A 22,542-nucleotide genomic window follows, 5' to 3' on the forward strand; every position below is an offset into this window, starting at 1 on the left:
TATAGGAAGAGTCAGAGCAGACTCTTCCTACTCAGGAGACTGAGGTCTTTTGGGGTTCAGGGGACACTCCTCAGGAACTTTTATGACTCGGTGGTTGCATCAGTCACCTTCCAGGGAGTGGTCACCTGGGCAGGCGGCGTCTCGGCCCGGGACAAGAAGCGGCTGGACAAACTGGTCAGGAGGGCCAGCTCTGTCCTGGGCTGCTCCCTGGACTCTGTGGACTTGGTGGGGGACAGGAGGATGTTGGCCAAGCTGTCATCAATGCTGGACAACCCGGACCACCCCTTCCAGGGCACCCTAACAGCACTCCACAGCTCCTTCAGTGACAGACTGTTACACCCTCGCTGTGCAAAGGAGAGATTCCGCCGTTCCTTCTTGCCTGCTGCTGTCAGACTCTTTAACAAGTACATTGTGTAGTCTCTACAAACTGGCGGACATTAGTGCAATTGTGCAGTCCTGCACCTGAGCAACATTCCCCACTACTGTAATACCGTGCAATACTCAACATTCCCCACTACTGTTAGTCTACTTTTATTTTTATCCAATGCCGTTCCTTACATTTCACTACAGCACTGCAGCACTGTCACTTAGAGTATTTTTCCTCTGTACTATGTACAGGCTAAAATGAGTGTTCCTCATACTTTTTATGTAGATGTATGTTGGTGTGTATATACATGTGTATATATACATGGTACTGCGTATATTTACATAGGTTTGATCCTGAATGTTTGCAGTTAATGTTATACATTAATGGCTACATTATGCCGCCGTCCCTGTGTGACCTATATCTTTGCTGCTGTAACACTGAAAATTTCCCCACTGTGGGATCAATAAAAGCCTTCTTATTTCTTTGAGATATCAGAAGGCAGGGCATCATCCCAATGACAGTTTCTCCTGCAGAGCTCTTGTTGCATCATCTTGGCAGATAGAGTGACTGGGGACAAAAACCCCAACGGATCGTATACTGAGCTGGTGGTGGATAGCATCCCACGTCTGGTTAGAGCCTGCTGTTTTAGTTCCATCCTAAACTTGAAGGAGTCCGACTCCACACACCAGAGCAGACCTAGAGTTCTCTCAACAGGAAGGTCGTCACAATCAAGATTCAGTTCCTTTATATCCATTGCCAATTGCTCTTCTGCAATTGTCTGCAATACGGCCCGACTATTACTTATCCATTTCTCCAATAAGAAACCACCACGCTTACAGAGAGCGTTAAGTTTTTTTTACCATTTTTATGGCCCCATCTTCCGAACTCATGCTCATCAAGCAATCATCCACATAGAAGTTTCGTGTGACCACTTGAACAGTTTCAACAGAAAAATCTGATCTGTTATCGTTAGCAGTTTTCCTTAGCACATAGCTAGCGCAACTTGGAGATGAAACTGCTCCAAACAAATGCACTGTCATGCGATAGACTTCAATCTCTTTTCTTGTGTCTCCTTCTGGCCACCAGAGAAAGCGCAGAAAGTCTCTATCTTGTTCTGCAACCTTCACCTGGTGGAACATATCCTGTATGTCATGAATGCAACTGTCTCTTGCCTGAAACGAATAAGAATGCCAAGCAGGGAACTAGTGAAGTTAGGACCCTGCAGTAACTCACAGTTTAATGATGTACCTTTGTATGTGGCTCCACAATCAAACACTACTAGAGAACTCTTTCTGGGATGATAAACTCCATGGTGAGGAATGTACCACACTTTACCACTTTGTCCTTGCAATTGATGCTGAGGTACCTTTTCTGCATAACCGTTACCAATCACCAGACAATGCGCATACCCCTTGTGGAACCGCACATTATTCTCCATCTTACTCCTTAATCCTAATGTCCTTTGCTTGGCCACAGCAAAGTTGTTTGGAAGCAGGACATCTGCTCTTTTAAAGGGTAACTGAAGGCGATACCTCTCATCTTGTAGAGTTGCTGAGGATTCCATGATTTCCATGAATCGAATGTCTTCTCTAGACATCTCCTTTTCTTTTGAAGCATTTTCATTGAAGTCGTGATTGTACTGGTTTCTCAGCAAGAGTTCCAAGTCTTGCACAGAGGTTCTATTCACCATGACAGAAGGAAGCTCCATAACAATACTGCCATTGCCATCACCACTCAAAGGACCATTGATGACCCAGCCCAACACTGTCCTTATAGCGTATGGGCCATCTTCACAACTGTTGATCACTACCCAAGGTTCCAATATCTTGGGAGCATTGATTCCTATCAACAGATCAACATTGGCCTTGATGGTAGGGACATGAAGCTTTGACAAATAAGACCACCTTTTCCCCAAATCTGTAGTGTTAACAATATCTTCTGGAGTAACTGGCATCTGTTTCTGTGTGAGAACCTCTGGCAAAGGGAAGAAGTGGTTTCCATCAATACCTGACACTTCCAACCCAAATAAAGTGAAAGCCGGCACCACTTGTTCCTGTCCCATTGTTTTTAGAAGAAAATCAGTTCTTTTTCCTGTAATGTATTTTAACATCGCTGGTTTTAACCATCTGGCAGCCCCGGTGAGAACAGTGAGGAAACGCTACCTATCTTCTGAGGTGGCTGCAAATTTTATCGACATTTTAAAGTGCACTCGTGCCAACATTTTACCTGCACCCTGTGATCTTATTACTGACAATTTTAACCAGAACCTGAAATCAGCCCTGGACTCAGTAGCTCCACTTTTAATAAAAACGACAAAAGCAAAGACTGTACCCCTGTGGAGAAAAGAGTGCAAAAAGGAGGTGGAGAAAGAGTAAACTTACAGTACACCACGAAATATTATGTGAACAACTAAAATGCTACAATAAAACAGTCAAACAGGCAAGAATTTCTTTCCTATTTCTCAAACCCCAGATTCCTCTTCTCCACCTTTGAACTTTTAACTAGCTCTGATCTTAACAAGTCCCCATAGAGACCAATAGACGCTCTCTGTGAGGACTTTGCAGACCACTTCAGAAGTAAAATCAATCACATAAGATCCAGTTTTTTTAGCCCGTCACACCATAAGTTTCAGTAAACCTGGACAATCACATTTACCTGAGGAAACACTGGAAAGTTTTGCCCTGGTTGACGCAAGGACACTTGGTCAAGTTTTCTCCCAGGTAAATCCAACAACCTGCCTTTTGGATCCAATTCCCACATTTCTTTTTAAGACATTTTATGGATTCTTTGAGGAACAAATTTTAAACATAGTCAATTGCTCTCTCCAGACGGGTGTCTTCCCCGCCGCCTTTAAAACGGCGGCGGTGAAGACCCTTCTGAAGAAGAGGAACTCTGACCCCATCGTTTTTAATAATTACAGACCTGTGTTGAACTTACCATTTTTAAGTAAGATTTTAGAAAAACTGGTGTTTCTCCAGTTAAATCACTTTTTAAACACAAATTATATTTTAGAGAAATATCAATCTGGTTTTAGGATGAACCATAGTACTGAGACTGCTCTTTTAAGGATTTTAAATGATATTAGGTATACTGCAGACGTGAGAAAACTCACAGTCGTGGTGCTACTGGATCTAAGCGCTGCTTTTGATACAGTAGATCACCAAATTTTATTAAATAGACTTAACAACCTAGTGGGCATCTCTGGTACTGTTTTTAACTGGTTTTATTCCTATCTCACAGACCAATCGCGCCGGCCTTTTATTTATTCCAAGGGTGAGGACCAAAATGCATGGCGAGGCTGCATTCAGCCATTTTGGTCCTCACCTTTGGAATAGCCTGCCAGAGGATGTCAGGTCTGCAGAGACTGTTGATATTTTTAAGAGGAAGCTCAAGACACCCCTTTTTAGTTTGGCTTTCAACAACTTTTAAATAATTTATCTTTTCTTTTGATTGAAGATAATTCTATGTTTTGCTTTGAATGTTTTAAAGCACTTTGAGTTGCATTTTTATGTATAAAAAGTGCTATATAAATAAAATGTGAATGTGACAATCTTTCTTTGTAAGTATGGATACTTGTTCCTCGGGAACCCATGACATTAAATGTGGGGTTGCCCAAGGTTCAATTTTAGGCCCAATACTTTTTAATCTTTAGATGCTTCCCTTTGGCGATGTCATCAGGAGACACGGCGTCAGCTTCCACAGCTATGCTGAGGACAAACAGTTGTATATTGCCGTGTCTCCTGGTGACACAGGACCCATTGATACCTTTTTAAATTGCATTTTAGATATCAAGTCACGGATGGCAGAGAATTTCCTCCAACTCATTCATTACAAAACTGAGGTTTTAGTTATCGGCCCTGAAGGTCAGAAAGACAAACTTTTGCCAAAACTACAAGATTTTAAACAATCAGAATGTGTGAAGAATCTTTGACTCTGAGCTCAGTTTTATTCATCATATTAAAAATGTAACCAAGATAGGTTTCTATCGCCTTAAGAACATCGCCAGAGTCCGCCCGTTTCTCTCTCAGGCTAACACGGAAGTGCTGATGCATACTTTTATTTCCAGTTGTTTAGATTATTGTAATGCCCTGCTCTCTGGCCTCCCCAAAAAGAGTATCTTTTCTTTACAACTACTCCAAAATTCAGCCGCTTGGGTGCTGACGAGAACCAGAGGGCAGGAGCACACTACACCAGTTTTAAAATCGCTGCATTGGCTACCCGTGTGCTTCAGGATCGTTTTTAATGTACTTTTTTTAAATTTATAAATGTGTTAATGGTCTTGGGCCATCTTATTTGTCTGATTTGCTTTTACCATACCAACCCTCACGGATCCTGAGGTCCTCTGGCGACCGGCCTTTTAATTACTCCGAGGGTGAGGACCAAAACCCATGGCGAGGCTGCATTCAGCCATTTTGGTCCTCAATTCTGGAATAGCCTGACAAAGGACGTCAGGTCCGCAGAGACTGTTGATATTTTTAAGAGGAATCTCAAGACCTACCTTTTTAGTTTGGCTTTTAAATAATTTTAAATAATTTAAGTAACTTATGAATTAATCTTATTAATTTATCTTTTTCTTTTGATTGAGGACTTTTTTTTATCATATTTTTTTATAATGATTTTAGTTCTTAGATTATATTATTGTTTTGTCTTTTAGTTTTGTTGCTTTCTGTTGTTGTTAGCTTTTAGCTCCAGTGTTTCCTCATGGGGGGCCTGCGCGTTGAGGGGTGGCTGCCCTTCCCGCGGGGGCCGTCATTGCAGGGGCTTTTTAGGTCCAGGTGGCCGGGGGACTCTACACAAGTTGTGGGGACTCCCTGGCTAATCTGGGGTGGGGGCCTCTGTGATGGTGGCACTCCCTGTGGCCCGTGGGCTGTCATTTCCCTCAGAGTGAACGAGCCCCCCTTGGGTACCCTTCCTCATATGGTTCGTCCGTGTCTTGTCATGTCTTTTTTTAAAAAGTTTATCAGGTTGTATGCTTTGTGTGCATATGTGGGGGATGTGTGTGTGTGTGTAGGTGCAAGTGCTGATGTACTATATATATATATATATATATATATATATATATATATATATATATATATATATATATATATATATATATATATATATATATATATATACACATATATACATATATATATACACATACACACATATATATATACACATACACACATATATATATATATACACATACACACATATATATATATATATATATATATATATATACACATACACACATATATATTTATATATATACACATACACACATATATATTTATATATATATATATATATATATATATATATATATATATATACATACATATATATATATATACATATACACATACATATATATACATATACACATACATATATATATACATATACACATACATATACATATATATATATATATATATATATATATATATACACACACACATATACAGACACAATATATATATATATATATATTGTGTCTGTGTGTGCAGTCTGTGGAGGGGACGAATAAATACATCTAAAAAAAAATCTTACTATTTAGGGCAACAATTATTTGTGTGAATGTACCTGGTGGATATTTCGTATTCATCAGGTTGTGGAGGGCACTGCACACCTGCCACTGTAACTCCACCCATCACATCCTGGTAGCTCATCCCCAGGTTGGAGCCACTGATGGTCACTAAGACACCGCCCTCCAGAGGGCCAGACAGGGGATGCACCTGCAGACAGACAATTTTACTGTTTTAATGGCAACAAGCACAGAGACATACACAGGTTGACGACTCACCTGTGTGATCTGAGGAGGTGGGCAGCTGTCTGCGGGAACGCCAGCACAGGATTGGTTGTAGACGCAGCTGGGGGCAGGGCTTCTTATGCACCATACACAGCCGTATTCCTTTGGCACGGCACGGCACTGTGAGCAATCCGATTGGCCAGCTGAGCAGTTGTACAAGTGGACTGGAGAGCACAGGAAACATATCAGCATCGGCGAGTTGTCTTCCATCCATCCATTATCCAAACCGTTTATCCTCATGAGGATCGCGGGGGTGTTCTCAGCCGTCTTCGGGGATCAGGCAGGGTACACCCTGAATTGTTTGTCAGCCAATCGCAGGGTACACAGAAATAAACAAACATTCACACTCACAATCACACTTAGGGACAATTTAGAGTCTCCGATTAACCCTATTATACTGTTCTGGTATTTTTACCTGAACGCCGAAAAAGGTGCACCCAAAGTAAAACTGAAGCCGTACTCGAACCATTTGGAGTATCAGTATAGTTCTGGTCTCTTTTTGAAGATAACACTTTGCATTTTCTACCTCAACTGTCAGTATCGTTTTAAGTGCTACAGGTACTGAATTATGGAAGTTTGAATTCATAAAAGAAGGCAGATTTTATGTGCGCCTATTTTTTTTCTTTTCCAAAAATCTGCCTGGAAAATGTTGTATTAGTGTGGGGGACTAAATAACACAACAGGATTACTGTTCAAAGACTCCTCCAATTCCATTTCAAATTTGACAATAATATGACAGAAAATGAGCATTTTACACAGGTTTTACTAAGGGGATGTTCAGGCGAACCAAAAGTGTGCCATGTGGGTGATCCCATTGCAACCATGTTCACGTATGTAGGGGAAAAGGCTGCTATTGTGGAATGCTTTAACAATCATGAGTTATAATGAAAAGTAAGACTTGGCACTATCATATCCTACATCCAGATTTAAAAAAACACAGAAAAATCAAAGAAGGTGATGGGATATGACGTGCGCTCTGACGCACAGCCCTGATGTCGCTGGGCTTTGAAAGTGTGGTTACGCAAGTTAGTCCGGTGTTTTTGTTGAAAACAGTTTCCATGTTGTTGTTTTTTTGTTTTGTTTTTTTTTTTAAGAATTTCATTGGCCGTTGAATGCGTCAATCACCAGCTTAGCAAGTTTGGTTGTGACTGCAAACATAACTGACGAATCATCCATATGCAGGGGTGGTACTATTTATGCATGGAATATGTTCATTGGCTGTTGTTGAACTCTGACATGGGAAACATTAGTTTATTGGATCAAATAAGCAATCAATAAAACTAAGGTCCAGCCTACGTTTTGAAAGCTCGTGTGTCTAAATCCGTCGAAGGTAACTCAATCTACGATGGAAAATATGTACATATGTAATATGTATATGTATCTGGTAGCAACCTGTAACGGTTGCAGCATCTAATAACGTGGCTTTATGGATGTCAGGCTTGTTGTGGACTAACTATATTACTGGAATACTTTTACTGGACCCTTGTCAACGTAATATGATCATTGAGGCTGAAATGGTGAGTTGCACATTTTTTGTGTGTTAGCATTGTTTTGACTTAAATGCTCATAAATGCTGCAGATATGATTGTATCTTATAATGTTTGGTATCATTCGAATCTGCGGAAACTCAGTTTTCTAACTATATACAACATGCCCAGGAATGCTTTGAAGTTGTTCAGTATGTAGTGAATGTCCCGCGTGCACGACCCGCAAACCCACTTGTGGGTGGTTGGAATGGCAACGGGCAACCAACGATGCATGTTTACGAAATGTGGGAGGAAACCGGAGTAACCGGAGGAAGCCCACGCAGGCACGGGGAGGACATGCAAACTCCACACAAAAGACCAGGGACAGATTCGAACCCATGACCTCTCCATAGCACTGTGAGGCGGAGGTGCTAACCAATTAATCAGTAAAGTAAGTTACTTTTTTAATCAAGTAATCAGTAAAGTAACAAAGTTAGTTTTCATGATAAGTGTGGCAACGCTGCTTGTGGACGAATACATGCACAAATATGCACACTGGAAGTTCTTACGTTGAAGACCAGGTAAAACATCGATGCGCCTTGCTCCTCTCCTCAGAAAGACCAGCGCAGAATAAACAAGCCGACTCACGGAATACTGAAACTACAGGGAGTAACAGGCAGACAAATAGGTCAGCGGTACTGTGACGACCGTGTGTGCATTTGTTTGTGTGTGTGCGTGTGTCAGCATTACCTGGTGGGGGCTGCAGGTGAAAGAATATATGCCATCGTTACCTTTCTGGACAATAACACTCAGATTAACTTGGACCTCCTCGACCGTTACCACACACTCATATGGCGCATCGTCCTAAACACAGTCACACACATTATTTAAATGTATTGCTATTGCGTGAAGTATGTCTTGTGGTATCGTCAGTGTTGATTTATTTCACCTTGAATATATCTAAGTTGTGGGCCTTCAGAACCACACTACTTGTCAGGTCCACCGGAACCAAGGCAGAACTCTGAATGCCGAACACCTGAGGACACTGACTTGGACCAGTAGAGTCCTGTTGACAGACAGGACGACAGACTCAGAGACAGACAGACAGAAAGGTAGTCAGACAAATAAGACTGACTTAGGTGAGGTTCGCACCGCAGGCAAATGCGACGCAGATCAGATTTTTTTGCCCATATGCGATCAGATTCTTTTTCAGACAGTCTGAACGGTCCAATTCCGATATTTTCAAATCTGACCTGGGTCGGCTTGATATGTGGTCCTAGATCGGATATGTATCAGATATTTTGCAATGCAGTCTGAATGTACAGGTCCCATATATCGGACCTATACATAATTGAAAAGTGACAGACGTCATCATTCTGCACGGCAGGAGCGAATGAGGGGGGAAGAGCAGTCATGGGACAGAAAACAAGCAATGGAACAAGAGCGAGGTGTTAAGATTTGATTAATATTTGGGGGGACAATTCTGTCTGTTCATATTGGAACCATTGGAAAATATTTCAAAAGAAATGGGAGAGCGAGGGTATAGATGCTTTTGGCTGCAGTGTTGTTAAATTTAAGGAAGCTAATGATATAAACACACGAAGCAGACGTGAAAGAGTGACCTGACCGTTCTATGAAGACTGAGATCGTTTTAGGTGACAAGCCGAGCTGTCAGCCAATGCATCTGCTTGATAGCTAGTCTATAGTGACCACCGAAGACGGCGCCGAATGTCCCATTGCCTGAGCGAGCGTAGCAAGCCCAGCTAACAGCTCCAGCGGCAAAACAGGTTGGTAATCTTAAAATCAGTTCTTTTTGCATTATTGTCACAGTAATGGATAAAAACATTATGTCTTCACAATTAAGATTTTTATATTCAGTCATTAGAAGGATCGAGAGTCCATAGCAAATGAAGCATGCCAACTAGTGATGTAACGATTCACTCAAGCACCGATTCGATTTACAGTTCCCGATTTATTTATTTATTTATTTATTTTTTAAATCGCTACCATGCTTGTTTCTGTGCTAGTGTGCTGCTGCAGCCATTCACAAATGAACAACGCAATGTTTGACATAAGCGTGTCTAGTAGGGCTACCACAATTATTTAGCTAGTCGACTAATCACCAACAATAGTGCACTACTGTTGCACTAATACTATGAAACCACCTTATAATTACAAAAAAATATTTGTAAACATCCATCAAACCATCCATTACCCAACCCGCTTATCCTCACAAGGGTCTTTGCACTGTGAAGTGGACGTGCTAACCAGTCAATCGCCGTGCCGCCCACTTGTAAATATATTACGTACTCTTTTTTGGGCACCTTTCGTTTTTTTAATGTAGAGGACAGCGAAATCAAATGAGTAAAATTAGGAAAAATGTGCTAAATAAAACTAAACACTTGTATTGGTTTTTAATTTTGTTTTGATCTAACCTTAATCCAAAACATTTGGTTTTGCTTCTCTAATATGCATAATTTAATCTACACATCAGGAGAAACATAATTATCTAAATGAGTGCATTATAACAAGTCGGTATGTCTTTTTTTTTTTTGGATCAAACTGCCGGTGTGTTCGGCAACCCTCTTGGAGATTTAATTTATTTTACTGGTTTTAATGATTGGTGCTTCAATCACGGACACTCTGCTGGTGTATCATCGCCAATATTTGTTGAACTTGCGGTGTGGCATTGGAGGTTCGGGTGCGTTTGAGCATGGCTGGGAAAAGACATTGCCTGCTGACATCGTGGCTGACCTTTTCCGTGTCCACGTGCTCCGCTCCCATCATGGCGGAAGCGGTGCCGCGGCAAACATGGTGCCCAGCTGGCGAGGCTGAAAAGGGAGGTGGCGCACGCTTCGTCCCCTGCTCCCTCCCGGACGCTCGGATGTACTCCGCTGTGGCGCGTTCGGGACACCGTTTGCTCCTGCCTATCCCCATCATCGGATGCGCCAAGGAGTTTTGGCTGTGCTGTCGCCCACACGTCATCGGACGCGAGGTGGATCGCCAGATTCTCAAGGAGCTTCCCAGGACCCGCCAATCGGATGGTGACACGCGCACCTGCTGCTGCTCCCACAAGGATAGCGTTGTTGAACGCCCGGTCATTGACGAACAAATCATTTATTCCGAGGGAATTTCTTTCCAATGACTTGGACTTCCTCTGCCTGACGTACACTTGGAGTGGCGCCGGTGAGTGCAATGTGGTGCTTGAACTATTGCCTGCATCTTCACACTTGGACGCTCTGAGAACTTTGGGTCATGGTGGAGGAACGGCGACTGTTTTTAAAAACAATTTTAAATGTAAACAATGTGTATTCGCCACACCAGCTTTGAGGGCACTTTCTTTGAAGTTGCCTGTGCTCTGTGCTGTCATATACCATCCATCCATTATCTGTACCGCTTCTCCTCACAAGGGTCGCGGGGCGTGCTGGAGCCTATCCCAGCTGTCTTTGGGCAGTAGGCGGGGGACACCCTGAACTGGTTGCCAGCCAATCGCAGGGCACACAGAGACAAACATCCGCACTCACAATCACACCTAGGGGCAATTTAGAGTATCCAATCAACTTACCATGCATGTTTTTGGAATGTGGGGGGAAACCGGAGTGCCCGGAGAAAACCCACGCAGGCACGGGGAGAACATGCAAACTCCACACAGGGAGGCCGGAGCCGGGATCGAACCCACGACCTCTGAACTGTGAGGCGGACGTGCTAACCAGTCGACCACCGTGCCGCCTGTCATATACCATCCTCCCAAATACAACAAGGTGTTTCTGAATGACTTTTCGAATCTTCCGAAATCATGCTGCTATATGATCGCATCCTGTTTATGGGGGACTTTAATATTCATGTGTGCTGCCCTGAAAAAACACTGGCAAAGGACTTCTTAAGACTCATTGACTCTCTCAATTTGGTGCAGTGCGTGTCTGGCTTCAGACACAAGCAAGGTCACACTTTGGACCTTGTCCTTACTTTTGGTATATCGGTTTCAAGTTTGAAAGTATTGGACAATGTGCTGTCTGATCATATAACTGTGCTCTTTGATGTAATGTTTTCCAGTGCTGTCAGAGGTACGACTAGCAAGTGCAGGAGCCGGGTTTTCAACCCCCTCACTGATAGTCGGTTCGCTGATGTCTTTGATCGGCTTTGTATTCCATCTTCAAACACAGAGGAACTCAGCACTTGTTTCCATTCGTACTGCCTTAACATTTTGGACTGTGTGGCTCCATTAAAAAATATGCGGCAAAAAATTAGACAGAGAAATGAGAGAGCGACTATGGTTAACATGGCATTGCGAATCGATCCTTTTTTTTTTTTCCTTTTTACATCGATGGATACTTTAAGCACTTATATCGATATAAAATATTTCTTTTGATAAATCGTTAAATTCCTGATGCCAACAGCTTTACACTATAGCATGTATGGAAGGTCTGACCGTATTTTATTTATTCTACAGGTGTTACGACTCCTGTCTCACATTTGAATAACGTTATGAGTTTTCGAACAGAATGTTGTTCAAAAGTGCCGTTAGTTTCCCGGGTGAGGCTGCGATGATGCGCAGCCAACCAGCTCACGTGATAATTCCACCCGTGCTCTCATTGGTCGTTCTCGCACCGGGAACCAATTAGACGCATTGTACTGCCTTGGGTATGTAGAAAGCCTCCGAGTCAACTATCTCTTTGAAACAACATGTCTTTCCGCAATATGACTGCTGGTATGGCTGTATTTTTTTTCATTATTATTTTTTGATGAGTGATTTTTGAAAACCTGTGATGCACTAAGGCCGCAAAAATTCAAACCGTGAAGTAGCAAAAGATTACTGTAGTTTACTGTAATTATTTTTCTTATTTATGTAAAAGAAAATGCTATACACGCGCGAGTTGCTGCATCCGCATCCATATTTAGCTCTGTAAGTGTGAGTGACATCGTCTCTTCTGCGCATGCGGGTCACTTTGGAGACGCATTTAAAATGTAATATGAACGCTTACACAAAAATATTGGATTTTTTCAAAAAAATCTGAATTGAGCATTAGACCTGCGGTGTCAACCTAGCCTTTAGACAGACTGAAATATAGACAGACAGACAAGTAGACAAACAATCAAACAGGTTGACAGACAAATTGACCAACTCAGACAGATAAACAGATACACAGGTACACAAACCGGTTGTTCAACAGAGAGATAGCTACTGTAAATGGACAGACAGCCAAAAAAACAAATCAGAGAGACAAATAGAGAGACATGTAGAAATACAAAGGGACAAACAGGCAAACAGACTCACTTTCTGGCTGAGGGTAGTATGTTCATTAGGACACTGGTCGTGGTGCGTACATTGCTGTTCCAGAGGACACCAATTACACTTCCACACACTGACGACACATGCCAGACACCTGAAAAATATAATTTCTATCATCTTCAAACATCCGAGCGACCCTCCTCTCCAGCACCCCTGAAAATACCTTAACGGGAGTATGAGGAGTGTGATCCCTCTGTAGTTACAATACAATACAATAATACAATACAATTTTATTTATATTGCGCATTTCACAACAGCTACAGCTGTAACAAAGCACTTTATATACAACAACAAAAATAGCCATAATACAACAAGTGAAATCATTAAATTAACACAAAACACTACACACAATAGACACCGGAAAACAGCCGTGTCATGTTAGACAAAAGCCAACGAATAGAAATGTGTCTCCAAATGGGTATTAAAAATGGACAGAGAGGGTGCTTGCTAACATCCAATGAAAGGTCATTCCAAAGGAATGTTTGTTGGAACACATCCTCTGGTCCACCTTCTTAAAAAGTGGTCTGCCAATCCACACACTGTCCCTGATGTCCGTGCGATGTTGTAATGGCGTGTCAACTAGAACAGCTCAAAAACATTCAGAGCCTTTAGGAACTCTGGGTGGATCTCATCCTCCCAGGAGATTTTTAACCACCTCTGGGACTTCAACCCCACACATAGGAGAGCCCACCTCAGAGTCCCCGGACTCTGTTTGCTTTAAGGAATGCGTGTTGGTGGAATTGAGAAGGTATTTCAAATATTATCCGAACCAACTCACAACATCCCATGTCGAGGTCAGCAGCGCCCCATCTCCACTATACAAAGTGTTAATGGTGCACTGCTTCTGCAGTGAGATAATGGATGGTGGACCAGAATTTCCTCCAAGCAGTCCGGAAGTCAGTTTCCATGGCCTTGAAAAAACTCCTCCTACGCCGGAGTTTTTTGCCGAACTGCATTCCAATTGGCCAGCCAGTACCCGTCAACTGCCTCCAGTTTCCAATCGGCCATAAAGGCCTAATAAGACTACTTGTTCAGTTTGACGGCCTGCCTTACAGCCAGTGTCCACCAGTGGGTTCTGGGATTGCCGCCACGACACTCACCAACCACCTTATAACCCCAACTCTGATCGGCAAAAATAGAGGCACGGAACATGACTCAGTGTCCCCCGCCTTGCTAGGGACGTGGACAAAGCTCTGCCAGATGTGGCAGTTGAAATACTTTCTGACAGGGCCAGATGCTCCCATCAAACCCTCACGATATGTTCGGGTCAGCCAGGTCAGACTAGCATCTTCCCCCACCGTCGGAGCCAACCACCAGGTGGTTGATCAGTTGACAACTATGCCCCTCTCCTTACTTGAGTGTCCAAAACATGCGGCCATAAATTCGACGACATGACCAGAAAGTCAATTATCAAACTGCTGCCAAGGGTGCGACACTTACAGGCCTAGCTCTAGAGGGATGCCCCGTTGACCCGGGTCCGGGCAAGGGAAAACTGAGTCCATCTTTATTCATTCATCCATTATTTACCGCTTATCCGCAGGCAGCGGCTTCAGCAGCGAAGCCCAGACTTCCCTCTCCTCTCCCTCCTGGCAGCAGTGGGTGGCCGAGCTGCAGAAGCTGGATGACCTTCATGTTCATAGATGTCTCACACTAATCCATTTTGGTGAGATAAAAGCAGCACAACTACACCATTTCTGCGATGCTAGTGAAACTGGATATGGAACAGTGTCTTATCTCTGACTGACCAACAACAGCAACAACATCCACTCTGCTTACGTGATGGCAAAAGCTAGAGTGGCTCCTCTAAAGCAGACAACCATCCCAAGACTGGAGCTTGTTGCTGCAGTCCTGGCTGTTAAATTGGACAGAATGTTGAGAACAGAGTTTCAGTTTAAATTGGATAATTCACTGTTCTGGTCGGACAGTACAACTGTTTTGAAGTACATCACAAACACCATCATAAGATTTCAGACATTTGTGGCCAACTGAGTTTCCATCATTCGAGGCATGTCCAATGTGTCGCAATGGAGACACATCAGCTCACGCCTCAATCCTGCGGATGACGCATCACGTGGCCTAGGAGCAGGTGCTCTGCTTCAATCGAAAAGGTGGATATCAGGCCCTGACTTCCTCTCAAAGCCAGAGGCGCAGTGGCCAAGTTCGGTGGAAGAGTTGGGGAAGATCGACGATGACCCTGAAGTGAGAAACCATGCCATTATTTTTAGCACAGTAGTGGAGGGACAGAAGAGTCCTACATGCATGATTATTGAGCACTTCTCAAAGTGGACAAACCTAAAAAGATCTGTGGCATGGATTCTGAAATTTAGAAAGGTGCATCAGTGTTTGGGCCAAGAAAGGACTCGAGCACAAAAGGTATTTTGTGCACAGGTGGATTATAGCAACAAAACACAAATGACGCAATGACCACATGGAAAAATTTAAAGACAATCTGATCACTCAAAGACTTACCCTGGATGACATGGCCCAAGCAGAGGAGGTTATTGAGCGCTTTGAACAGATGCATAGCTTCAATGATGAAATTAACACATTAAAGAAGGTCTCCACAGTCAAAAGGTGCAGCGCTATTTACAGACTTGACCCTGTCCTGGTTAATGGTGTGCTGAGGGTAGGAGGAAGACTGAGCAGATCAGCATTGCCTGAAGAGGTGAAGCATCCGTTTACCCATAAGTGGGCCACGTGTCTAAACTGATACTCTCCCACATCCATGAAATAACTGAACATGATGGTAGAAATCATATGTTTTCCAGTCTTGATGGAAATTTTGGATGCTGAGAGCAAACTCTTCAGCAAGGACCATCATCCAACAATTTAATGTGTGCCGAAGTCAGCGTGGGAAAGTAGGAGAGCAAATGACGTCCTACCTTCCCACCGATCGTAGCACACCAGACCTGCCTCCTTTTACACATGTCGGGATGGACTACTTCGGGCCCATCGAAGTGTAGAGATGACGTGGTACTGTAAAAAGGTATGGGGTCATATTCACATGTCTGGCCTGCCGAGCCATCCACCCTAGAGGTAGCTCACTCCCTGGACACAGATTCTTGCATTCATGCATTTCGACGATTTATTTGCCGAAGAGGTCAAGTAAAGGAGATCAGGTCAGACAATGGCACCAACTTGGTAGGCTTTGCTCGTGAGCTGAAGGAAGCCCTGAACCAGCTGAATGGGAGCAAGATTGACAAGGTCTTACTACAAGATGGCATATCATGGAGATTTAATCCTCTTCATGGCACTCACCATGGGGGTGTTTTGGAGCGATTGATCAAGCAAGTGAAGACAGTTCTCTATTCTGTTCTGAGACAGCAAAAGTTGGATGATGAATAATTGCACACAGCCTTCTGTGAAGTGGAGGCAATACTGAATGACCGACCAATCACCTCTGCATCAGATTATCCGGGCGATCTGGAGGCCTTGACACCTAATCACCTCATTCAGTTGAAAGGAAAACCGATTCTACCACCAGGTTTGTTCAGCAAGGATGATGTTTTTGCTCGAAGATGATGGAGGCATGTGCAGTATAGTGCAGACCTCTTCTGGAAAAGATGGACGAAGGAGTATTTGACAGTGATGCAAGAGCGTCAAAAATGGAATTCCAAAAGGAAAAACTTCCCCAGGAGATGTAGTTCTCATTGTGGACAGCCAAGCTCCACGCAACTCTTGGCTCATGGAAAGAATCATCAAAACAATACCAGACTCCAAAGGATTTATTCACAGAGTTCTTCTGAAGACCAAAGCAAGTGAAATAGATAGACCAGTGGACAAGATCTGCTTAATTTTGGAAACAGAATAGAATTTCGGGCCAAAAGCCAAAAGCTGATGAGCCAGTGGTGAACACTGAGCTATAAACTGTGTCACTGTTCTTGAACAGTTGGCACTCAATTCACTGACAATCACACGCAATTGTGCCCTCATTCATGCACACCAACATATCATCCAGACAGATCTCATTGCATCCACTGATACTATGCATCCACACCCACTAGCACACCAATGTGAGTTCCCCGTTATCACCCAATGGATGTTGCAGCATGTACTGCATTTCCTGTGGTAGTGACAAAAAGGACAACAAATTAGAGAACTTCGGGTTATAAAAAATTACCCAAAAAACAAAAAAGAAAAAAAAGAAAAAAAATGTGTACTTGAATTCCCTTGGCTGTAATGAATTACAATATCACTCGATTATTACAGATGCACTGTTGATACCATTTTGATTATTACACGCATCTAACACTGATTGGCTCCGTTAAAATATGTCATTTTTCCCGGTTAACAATTAGGTGCCGGAATGTTGGAGCCACATTTCCTTATTTGCCACATTGCTTTATTTTGGATTAGGTTAAGTTATATATTATTATATTAAACTTACTATGGATATTTATGTACTTTTGTGATTTGGAATATATGGAACGATTACTCTCCCTACGTGTTGTTGTTAGTATGGCAGACTCATGGATTGTTCACTGATTGATGCGCACATATCAGGTGTGTTTAAATGGATGCGCAAGAGGGAAGTCAGTTGTTTGCTACACAGACGGGGGGGGGGGGGGGGGGGGGGGGGTAGGTGATCATATAGTCTTTCAACCACTTACATGTACTCTTACACTTATATTTGTACTCTTACACTTACCCTGAAACTTACACCTACATTTACAATGCTTACTTTGGACTCATACACACCACAAAGCGATCATCCGTTTGATGTCATTTGGAATTGTGAATCCCATCAGGGAACTTTTTGGACCGACCCTAAGGCGGAGGGAGGCTACCCTCTCTTCCACCGGAGTGAACCCCATTGTACAGGCACCAGGTTGGGGGGCAATAAGTATGCCCATACCTGTTTTGTATTAAACTTTTTGTATTGTAACTCATCATTAAGGGTCTGTGAGCCATGCTTGGTCTGGTCCCTCAGCTACGAGCTGTTTGCCATGGTTGACCCTGCTGGAGGCTTAAAGCCCCAGACAATTCAGCTGCTAGGATCATTGGGACAGGCAAACCCCTCCACCACAGTAAGGTGACGGCTCATGGACGAACATCCTCTCACCATCACTGCTAATTACAGTACTGTAAAACAATTACAATTTTGTGTTATAGTGTGATATACTGTATGCAATTATGTGATATCTTGTATGTGATAAGTTGCACTTTCACCATGTGGAGAAAATGTAACAGGTTAAGTCTTAACAGTATGTTGCCACTCATAAAAATGTTACTTTATGCAAGTGTATTTTATAATCTGCGAACAATCACAAAGAGGGATTATCAACGCATGCTACAGTGTATACCAATGTGTTAAAACGGTGTCGCTGTTTGTGACTGCACGTAATTACAGTATATTGTATGTACAGTGTGTTAAGGTACTCTATCTTGGGTAATGACATTTAACATTCGGCCGCAGCATATAATGCTATGTAACAATGTGTTGTTGTATATAAGAATAGTGTGTTACTATTGATTAACAATATTAGGAAATTATGCTACAGTGTCACAGTGTGACGGTATGTAACAGGGCGTTACCGTAAGTAAGTCTATTATATAACCAGCTAGCATTTATAACAATGTCCTGTGAAAGTATATTGCACAATGCCACAACATTGTTGCATTAAATGTTGTGTGGCCATGTAACAAACAGTATGTTGTAACACTGCTATGGGGTTTACAATTCACAACAATGTCTTATAAAATTTGTTTTACAGCGTGTAAAAATAATGCCCTGTGTTAGAACTCTGTTGTGACATATGTGCTATGTTGTGTAACAAAATGTTGGAATGTGTTACAATGTGCAAGAAGGGCTACAATGTGTAACAATAAGAAAATGTGAAAGAATGTGTTAGAGTGTTCTCTTACTGGGAAGTCTGGTTGAGTTGGCAGACAGCCTCACAGTCATAGAAGGTTATGTTGGCCGTGCTGATGATCACATGGCCAAATGTCACCGACACAGACACAATCACGTGATCTACATCATCAAATACAAAAGATGAAAGAGAACACGTATAGCTGCAGTGAGCAAGTAAGCATCACATGGCTGCAGAAGGTAACCCTTTGGTAACTACTTTAAGAGCTTTTTGGACTCACCACTTCCTGTGGGCAGTGGTGGGAGGAGCTTTGGATCAGGTGATTGACAGTTGATGCTGGTTCCGGTGATTAAGGCCGGCTGAGGCGGAAGATGATGAAAGATGCAGGAAAGTGACTCGGTCACTGTCAGGACTGGCAGCAGGGGTAGTGACACCATTACCTGGGAAATCACAACAGGATGATCCTCTGACTTCTCAGACCAAAGTCATAAATCACCATTATTCTAGTCCAAGCTACCTGAGTCTGCTCATCTTTGCTCTGATTGGCTGGGTGCACGCTTTGCACCGACACACACTGATTGGTCGAGTCAAAGCTCCAGATCCAGTGATTGGGACGAATATGGCGCTGACACTCATGTTTGCGGGAGCATCTGCACCACACAAATGTCAGACATTTTTGCTGGTGACGAAAAGAGGCTGCAATTCTTAATCCGATCCATAGCACTACTTAAAGGAAAAGGCAACCCAAACATATTTTTTTCAAGAATATGTTCTATGCAGGCCCACTAGTTGAAACAAGGCATTCTGATAAATATTGGGTTTGTGGAATAAGAGTTTTTAGCCATCTCTGGTGGCGGCCATTTTGTCACTCATAGTCGACCAAAAATGACATCACAACTGTTCACGGCTCAGGTAACGACCAATTATGGCTAACCTGTTTTCTGAAGCTTCCATTACCATTGTAGGCATGCATTTTTGTTGCTGTGTTACAGTAAACAAATCGTATTTTTCCTATTTACAAATATACTGTTGTTCTATGTTTAAAGCAATTCATGTTTTTACAGTAAAGCTTGCTGGAAGGAGCTAAATAAATGTTCTAAGTTGAATATTAATGTGAATAGGAGTGGGACTAAATCCGTTTTCTTTTTCCCCACTCCTTTTCAGGCCAGGTTTTAATTAACCCATTAAATGCCGAAACGTATTCATACGTCTGCATCGTCCTTGCCCGTGAGTGCCAACCAGTATTAACACTGCATGTTTTTTTTTGTTTGTTTCTAAATGTAATAAAGGACATGGCACAGCATCAGAATACATTTCAAGGCTTTGGGGGGGATTTTAGTATGATAAATCACCACTAGATGGCTGGAGTGGCCAGATTTTCACAACAGCCAGGTCCATCCATGAAGACGGGTGCTATAGAAGTTTGCCGTCGGAATCGCTGACGGAAGCCCGTTTAAAATCAGAGGCGGACCGGCCTATAGGCGGGTACTATTTCCACCCTACCCCCCGCCCCCCAAAAAAAGGCGAATGACGGACAACGGAAGGGTAACCACTCTGCAGACGGATGACGAATGACAGATGCTCAATTTTTAGTAAAATGCCCAGCTCTGGCGCTTGAGTGCATGTATAAAAGACTCATGTGTTTTCTGTTTTGAACAGGCGATGTTCGGGCAGCTAGTTTTGGGTCCTCTGTAACTTTGCGGAGAGAGAGAGAGAGTGAGAGCGAGCGTGGCCAGTTAGAGGAGCCAGTTACTGCGCAGTTGGAGCGTGCCTCCCGATCGAGGTTTACGACTCGTCAAGTTTGTTTACATTTACAAGTTTATCTGTGCCTCTCCCGAGTGTGCGTCCATGAGAGGTGAGTAGTGTCGCCTTTCAGAGTGTCTTGTCCTTTATTGGTGAAGTTGAAGTCCTCCTGCTAATGACGAATGTGCGCAACGGTTAGCATTAGCTGATGCTATGTTATCCTAGTGTGTGTCATTTTGGCTTGTTTCACCTGTTAATGTGTCTATCTGTTTCGTGAATAGGATGAGCACAATGAGCACATTAACATCTTAAGTTTGGTTTGTAACTCCGGTTTCCTTTTCTCTGTTTTAGAGACCACACACACACCACACACACACAGACACAAATACGAACCCACATTTACACTCAGCTCCCCTCCGCATCCACGTAACTACAGCACACGTACCTAAATATGCAAGACGCTTCCAACTACCGTACGCCACCTCACCTCCTGGCCCACCACTGTAGGATATTAAGCAAGTGGATACTTTTAATATTGGACTTTATTGGACACTGTTGACATAGGATGTTTATTACCAAACTGTTGGATTAAATTGATCAAGCAGCTACCGGCCTCCTCCTTATTCCGCCATCTTGCCGTGCCTTCCCTCTCCGAGCATCCTGGCCACGAAGTGGCGCTATGGCCGGCGCCCCCAGCTTCGGTAAGATAGAAATTTGACCAGATCTACAGTCAAGAGTTGCACACAGCTATCGACATAGCCTTCCCAACAGTGTATGTGTATGCTCTACTGTGACGCCACATGACGCGCTAGAGTGCAGAAGCAAGCCCACTCTACAACAGCGCTTTTTCAAATCAAAGACAGATGACGTAGTCTCATTGTCGTCCCTGTTTGAAAAGAAAGGGATGTTGTAACGTGGACACCTGCAGGCACGAGATCGTGGTGGCCGCGTACAAGTGGAAAATTCCCCCCGGACATATCGACAGGAGAGAAGGGATCACCCAAAGAATTGTAAAGGGTAGAAACATACTTCTTTCTGATGAAAGAAGAGGATCAAAGCCTTCTTTTGGTGGCTTCGATGTTTATATAGATACAGAACTACATTTTCTGTAGACCTGCAAAAATTTGTCAAAATGGTCAAAAATGGCTCGCACCGGTACTTCCCATTTGAGAACAATGTCTGGCATTGAATGAGTTAAGTATTGATTTGATAATTATGTTTTGGTTGCCTTGTCCATGTTGACTGCTGCCTGAAATTAATGAATTAAAAAAAATTGTGGTGGTGGCTGTTGGTGGTTGGAGACGCACTGAATGACATCCTACCTTCCCTCCATGACACACCAGCCACAGTAGAGGTCCCTGGTGGCCAGACAAGACTGGCAGTCAGTGTTGCGCTCACATGATGACATGGCAACTTTGGACACCTAAGAGATATGTCCGTTAATTTGGGAGGAAGACAGCAGAGAGCAACATGGCACCCTTGTAAATCTGACATTTCTCACACACCCTGCTATTGGTCAGAACGAAAAGGTTCTGCTGGTTGGTGTCCAGTAGAAGGTCAGCTTTGACTGCACTGCCACTGTCCACCATCACGCTCCCGTACACTTCGCCAGAGCCATCGGACCGAACCCGCACCTACGCATTGCAACAACATTACAGATGATCACAAACAAGGCCTGCGAGCTAACTGCTGTCTGTGTCGTTCTTCAATCTGGCCCACCTAGCATTTACATTATCAAGAGTCCTGTAATACTTGTTACATTAATGTGACGGTTGCGTAATTTACTGTAAATAACAAGTCCAAAAAAACACATTAAGAAATGCCATAATTGGCTAGTTAATTAATTAGTTAATTAAATAATTAAGTCATGATTAAGTTAAATAAGTTATAAACAATATAAGGTTTTCATTATTAAACTATTTTACACACACATCTTCATCAAGTTGTCATCTTCACATGACCAGGCTCATCATTTAAAAGTCAAAAAGGCCCTTGTGCACAAGACTTTACCCACCCGTGCCAAGCCATGAGTATGACATAATCACTGCCCTTTAAATACACAA

General features: G+C 42.9%; 1 protein-coding gene across 17 annotated transcripts in view; it reads right to left on the minus strand.

Annotated features, from left to right (window-relative positions):
• The window catches only part of plxnb3 (plexin B3), a 243,701-nt gene that overhangs the window by 95,369 nt on the left and 125,790 nt on the right, over positions 1-22,542 (minus strand). For all 17 annotated transcript variants that reach the window (XR_015088842.1, XR_015088845.1, XR_015088843.1 and 14 more), the window contains 11 exons: positions 21,985-22,113; positions 21,802-21,902; positions 19,254-19,386; positions 19,017-19,176; positions 18,789-18,897; positions 12,909-13,017; positions 8,583-8,699; positions 8,384-8,497; positions 8,203-8,293; positions 6,162-6,331; positions 5,942-6,093 (listed from right to left, as the gene is read on the minus strand). Coding sequence is in view for 13 of the 17 variants with exons in the window: in XM_086046166.1 (XP_085902292.1) it covers positions 5,942-6,093; positions 6,162-6,331; positions 8,203-8,293; positions 8,384-8,497; positions 8,583-8,699; positions 12,909-13,017; positions 18,789-18,897; positions 19,017-19,176; positions 19,254-19,386; positions 21,802-21,902; positions 21,985-22,113 (1,385 nt within the window). In the remaining 4 variants the exon portion in view is untranslated. The remainder of the gene's footprint in view (positions 1-5,941; positions 6,094-6,161; positions 6,332-8,202; positions 8,294-8,383; positions 8,498-8,582; positions 8,700-12,908; positions 13,018-18,788; positions 18,898-19,016; positions 19,177-19,253; positions 19,387-21,801; positions 21,903-21,984; positions 22,114-22,542) is intronic.

Source organism: Filicampus tigris, chromosome 1 (genome assembly GCF_054856515.1).
Source record: "Filicampus tigris isolate MCC_2025a chromosome 1, RoL_Ftig_1.0, whole genome shotgun sequence".
Taxonomy (NCBI): Eukaryota; Metazoa; Chordata; class Actinopteri; order Syngnathiformes; family Syngnathidae; genus Filicampus; species Filicampus tigris.